Genomic DNA, 6,000 nt, shown 5'->3' with positions numbered 1-6,000 from the left:
CGTTGCATTGTCTATATTTTCGAGGGGTGACACCGAGACTCACGCGAAGTGCTCATTTAACTCCCCCGGCGTGAAACCAAAAAACTCCTCCTCCTTACTCCCAGGCAAGAGGCCGAGATGACGCATTACCTTCCATATATTTCTGTTATCATCAAGAGCGTCCGATAATTGTTGGCGAAGGAAGGATTCACGCTCTTGAGCAGAACGTATGTCGACCTCATTGGTGAGTCGAAGAACCTCATCGAAAAGCTCCGCTCTCCCTGTGCGCTCATAGCGCCAGAGTGTAGCATTGCGTCTATCCATGAGGATCCTCAGCTCTGGTCCAGACCAAGAAGCATATTTCCTACGTGGGCAAACCGTTTTCAAAGGTGCCAATTCATCAATTACTAATTTTACATTGTTATTAAGAACGCATAAGGCGCCCTCCAGATCGGTTTCGATGGAATTCATGGCTGTCCAGTCACAACAAGACAAGAGGTCGACAAGACTAGAAGTGTCTATGCACTTGTAGTTTCGGTAAGAGAAGGTGTCACTCACGGGAGTGGGAGTATAGATGTCTAGCGAGACATCTATGACACAATGCTTGCCGAAACTAGGCAGCCACTTATTCTTAGATTTCAGAATCGTGTCGTTATCGTCGGTCATGATAAGGTCAATCCATGTATGAGACGATGAGAGATGATGCGTGGGACCATGCCGGATGATCTGAAGAGATAACTCTTCGGACAGACGCTTGACAGACGCCAGGTCCGACTCAGGTCCGTTACTTGAAGTAGTGTCAGAGTTTACGTCCATTTCAGTGACAGTCATGCGTGTGTTCTGTCGTCGAGGTTGTTTCGAGCCGGCCTGACACGCCGTGAAAATGGCCTGCAAATCGGCAGCAGATGCAAACACGTAAGCCCCCCCCCCACCTACGCCTAGCCAGGAACCTGCCACCCGCGTGCCAGACATATTTGAAGCCCAGTCCCTGTGCAATGGGCCTCAAGTTTTTGAACAACGAGAATTTTTCCTGGGACAACATTTCATTTATAAAAACTTTATGTCCGGTCAAGCAGGCAGCAGCCTCCGGGTCTAGAACACCGGACTTGATGTCGTTTGTGGTCAGGTAGTTGTTAGCCAGCGCGCTTTTCGCTCGCATGACTTCCCTGACCAAGCCCGGACTCGCAAGCTTGACCACGAGTGATGGCAGCACAGCACGAGGTGTCGCTGATTTTGTCGCGGTCGTGCCATTTCTCTGAGCCCTATCTGGTCTACGCATACGCAGTACTCGAGTACTGGTAATGTCGCTCTTCTGCAGGGCCGGAAGGACGGTGCTGAGCAGTGCGAAGGCAGCTACGTCCGAGATTTTCTCGTTGAAATTATCACCATCTTGTATTAATCCATTGATTATGACCTTGCACCCCTCAGCACCGCCTCTCTCCGACCCCGCGCCGTCGCCAGTAAGTGCCATCCGAGGAGAAGAGCATTTTCGCGCTCCCGCTAACTCGGTGGCTTCACGCTCGATAATAATACTAGGACCCGAGGCCAGCATCGGACCGCTGTCCGAAACTGGCATCGAGCCCGTGTCATGGTCCTGGCGAGCACGATGAAGCTTTTTGAGTAGTTGTTGCAACTCGTCCCTAAGAGTACTATTTTCGTCCAGGAGCAGCCTGTTGGCGTCGAGCAATCTATTTGACGCACTGATGTTATCGGCTAGCTGGGTCTCGAGAGATACGGTTATTCAATTCCTCTGCCCCCTTCTACTAGGGCGGAGGAGATGCCACGTGGCACCGAACCCCTGCTCACGAGAGCCCTCAGCCCATCAAACTGATCCTGGAGCATGTCAAATTGCTGAAAGAAAAGCTCCATCGTGCTCACAGGAATTCAAATATTAGAGACACCCAAAAGGCTGGTGTCTCCCAATGGCACATCCTTTGCTCGAGTCATCTGTGTATTCACGGTGTTCTGTGCAGATGACTCGTCAGCCGACGCCGAAGTTAGCGAAGCCGGCGCCTGTGAGTCGGTGACCCGCTCGACAGATGCGTTCAGGCTCTGCTGGCTACTCTCCCGCTGTCCCAGCGAGGCAGGCGCCTGGATGTCAATGACCCGCCTGGTAGAGGTATTGCGGCTCTGTAAGCTGCTCATCGACGCCGCGAGCCGCGTCTGCTAGTGGGGAGAGACGCGAGATATTGCCGACTTGGTTCGGAGCACTGGCCCGGCGCGAACGCTCACCTGAGATTTTCCAAGAGGCGGGGAGGGATTCCTCTGTGCTGATTTGTCACTCTGTTGGGCCGACTTGGTTGCAGGCATCGATTAGAGGTCTCTGGCGGAAGCGTCTCTGTCTTCCAGGACGGCAGGTCGGGCACGTACTTGTTGGTGGCTTGGAGTCGTCATTGCAGATTGAGCAAACCGCTGGTGCCATTGCTGTATCCAATTGAGTGATGCTCAAATTTCGCGCCAGTCTTGACGTCACCACCAAGGAGCAGGGATGCCAACGGCCAAGATAAAAAGTCTGCCAGAATCCCGCCGAATTGCTCTACTGCGCTCCTAACCTCTCCAGGACACTTCAAGTTTTACACGGTCTCCCTGGCTCTTTTTTAAGGAACCATGCAGTAATACTCCGGCATGTGGAGCCTGCGGGAGGCCAGATTTTATAAAAATATACAGACTCACACGGAGTCAGAAAACAGGCGAAAACTAGTTTCGATGATGGAGCGATCTGACACGCGTGCGAGACTCACCTGAGACACTACCAGAGAGGAGAGAGAGAGAGAGAGAGAGAGAGAGAGAGAGAGAGAGAGAGAGAGAGAGAGAGAGAACGAGCGCATTTCGTGGCCTGCGTGCCGCACAACGTTTCTGGTGCTTGAACTGGCAAGTCGTCCTAGTAGTCAAATAAAGCATTTTCGAAGAATCTGGTGGTTATTACTAACCCTCAGGCTCTTATCCTTGAGAGAGTACGTTCAATCCTACAGCCGTACAACAGCCACGCCATCTACGACACTTACGGCATGTCATATGATACTTATTACTGTTCTCAGTGCTGGGGTTACGATTATTCGGAGGGTCGCTCAAATGCCAACTTCAGGGGGCATCGCGGTAAGAGCATTCCGCTTCGTTCCCTGAAGTCAGCCATCGGGCGATCCTACATCAATTCGAAAATGTTCGAATTACCGGTGGCTGCACCGATAAATAAGAATATGTCAAACTAAAGCTAAAAAACAAAGAACCCTAAGCACCAAATCAAGTTACCCAAGATTTGAATATCATACGTAAATATATATATCCCCATAAACTTAAATCTACCGACCCCATGCACAGCGAGATGCAAATGAAAAAATAATACTAAACTAAAATCTCCTAAAACCATCCACACCAGGCACAGCAAGTTGCTAATATAAAACGAAAATATTAAATCCTAAGTACATAAGCCGACACAAAAATCAAATTAAATTTTTAAATATGTCTGCACGTTGAAGGAAGGCGAACGAGCGCAAGAGTGAGGTTAAAAACTAAAACCTTTAAACCCACCTACCGCATTCAGTAAGAGTTTGACTCGTAAAATATTATTTCAAATGCGTCGGCATATTAAAAAGAGGCGAGTGAGCTTGAAAGTAGCATCAAAAACCAAAATTCCTAAACCTACCAACCTCACACTACTAGTTTTACCCAAAGGTAAGAGTTTGATTTCAGGGACTCTTGCTAAATTATTCTCCATAGATGATATTATCATCTTAGTTAATATTATCCTCTCTCTCTCTCTCTGGCCCACCTCCACATCAAATGTTATGTTGTAATTTTAAAATTTTTGAACGTTTAAACAACAATATACCTTACTGAATGGAGTAGGTGGGTTTAAAGATTTTAGTTTTTAATCTCACTCTTGCGCTCGCTCGCCTTTCTTCAACGTGCAGACATATTTAAAAATTTAATTTGATTTTTGCTTAGGATTTAATATTTTCGTTTTATGTTAGCAATTTGCTGTGCCTGGTGTGGATGGTCTTAGCAGATTTTAGTTTAGTATTATTTTTTTATTTGCATCTCGCTGTGCATGGGGAAAGTAGATTTAAGTTTAAGGGATATATTAATATTTACGTATGATATTCAAATCTTGTGTAACTTGATTTGGTGCTTAGGGTTCTTGTTTTTTAGCTTTAGTTTGACATATTCTTATTTATCGGTGCAGCCACCGGTAATTCGAACATTTTCGAATTGATGCAGGGTCGCCCGATGGCTGACTTCAGGGGACGAAGCGGAATGCTCTTACCGCGATGCCCCCTGAAGTTGGCATTTGAGCGACCCTCTGAATAATCGTGACCCCAGCACTGACATTTCTTGTGTCGCGGCCTTTGAGGTGAGTCTGCATCGTTTTGTTATAACGGGTATAACGGGTGCCTAATAATGAGTAAAAAATCAACCTATAAATCAAATACTTATTCTATCTTCTTCTATTTTAAAATTTAGGAAAAAAGAATTGGATTAAGTCTTTAAATTTCAGAAATGGAATCGAATAAAACTGATAACACTCCAAAGCAAACTATGGTTTACATTTGTGGTGGTTTGTTATATTTAAACTTATAATTACTTGAATTATATATGCTTGAACTAGTTTTTATTGGATATTATTCTTTGCAGAGTGCCATCATGATAATGAAATTCGTCCAAGAGATCCTATACGCTGTAGAGAATGTGGTTATCGAATAATGTACAAAAAACGTACTAAGAGACGTATCCTTTGAGTTTTTAAACATATATTCTTTCATTTAATGACATTAATGACTTGGTCTCCGTGTTTAGTAGGATCATGTGGCAATCTAACCCTCGGTTTCTTTACTTATTATATTATTGAGTTAGTTATAATGTAGTAGAACCATACAGTATTTTCACGAAAAAAAGATCATGCAATAATGCTATGTATATTTTTATTAACTACAAATGGAAGCACCATGATACAAACAAAAAAATAACTTATACGACATTATTATCTTTTATTTTACGTGTGATACTACTTTTTTTACACAGGTACAAAAATTGCTCTACTTAAAAAGATCAGATGACATTTAGTTGATTAACAGCTCCTTATTAATTGATAATCGTGCCAAAAAACAGCAGTTGATCATTAGGTGATAATTACACTAATATTTTAATACTAAAATGTAACAAATTGTACTATTTTGTACATTTTTGTTGGATTTCTGACCTTTTTTACGTTTTATTACAGTTTGCTACATTTTGTTACGTTTTATTACAATTTATTACAAATCCATTGATCCAGGATTTCATGGGGGTCTCTTCTTTGAAATGACAAATATAACAATACGTAAAAAAGTATAACAAAATGTAAAAAATTGTCTGTAAGTGTAATATTATATACAAAAATGGCGATTTTTTTATTTTCTTACTTCTGCTTACATCCTTTTACTTTTTCTTACAATTTATTACGCATTGTTACATTTTATTATAAAATTAATAATTAAAAAAATATATTAACTATAGTAGGCGGTAAAATAACATATGTAATAAAATGTAACTTTAAATGTATTAAAAGAGTTAACAAATCTGAAAATGTAAGAAAGTGTACAAAAACGTAGGAGAAAAAAGGTCCGAAGTCCAACAAAAAGGTACAGTTTCTTACATTTTCTTACATCTTTTTTACGTTTTATTACAATTTTTACATTCTTTTTTCCACTAGGGTATTGAATAAAATGTTAATGATTATAAGCTGACTGTTTGGTAATAATCATGATAATATTTGGATCCTTGATTCTTTACATTCTAAGTTATTTAAAATTATTATATAATATTCACATAATGAGGGCCAAAATAGATGTTACAATCTGTATGAAAACACCAAAATTCTTGTTGTGAAGTACTAAATTTTTATTCTGATGAATAGATTTTTATTCATATGAATACAAATTTTTTGCTGGTACTGGAATATTATTCATTTTAATAATTTTAATAAATAAGTTAGAATAAAATTATGATCATTAACATTTTATTTATCATAAACAAATATTCATA

The 6,000-nt window shown here is 41.6% G+C and overlaps 1 protein-coding gene across 15 annotated transcripts in view; it reads left to right on the top strand.

Annotated features, from left to right (window-relative positions):
- Nucleotides 1-4,307: 4,307 nt before the first annotated feature.
- LOC100118293 (DNA-directed RNA polymerases I, II, and III subunit RPABC4) overlaps nt 4,308-6,000 on the top strand; it is a 99,553-nt gene continuing 97,860 nt past the window's right edge. For 9 of the 15 annotated variants that reach the window (XR_004228172.2, XR_004345321.1, XR_004228174.2 and 6 more), the window contains exon 1: nt 4,309-4,531. Coding sequence is in view for 7 of the 15 variants with exons in the window: in XM_031933235.2 (XP_031789095.1) it covers nt 4,477-4,531 (55 nt within the window). In the remaining 8 variants the exon portion in view is untranslated. Of the gene's footprint in view, nt 4,535-4,611; nt 4,705-6,000 lie in introns of all 15 variants that reach the window. The other 6 variants (XR_004345320.1, XM_031933239.2, XR_004345318.1 and 3 more) reach the window with 4 other exon arrangements.

The sequence above is a fragment of the Nasonia vitripennis genome, unplaced genomic scaffold (assembly GCF_009193385.2).
Source record: "Nasonia vitripennis strain AsymCx unplaced genomic scaffold, Nvit_psr_1.1 unplaced0002, whole genome shotgun sequence".
NCBI lineage: Eukaryota > Metazoa > Arthropoda > Insecta > Hymenoptera > Pteromalidae > Nasonia > Nasonia vitripennis.
This window is presented reverse-complemented; position numbering and strand designations above follow the sequence as displayed.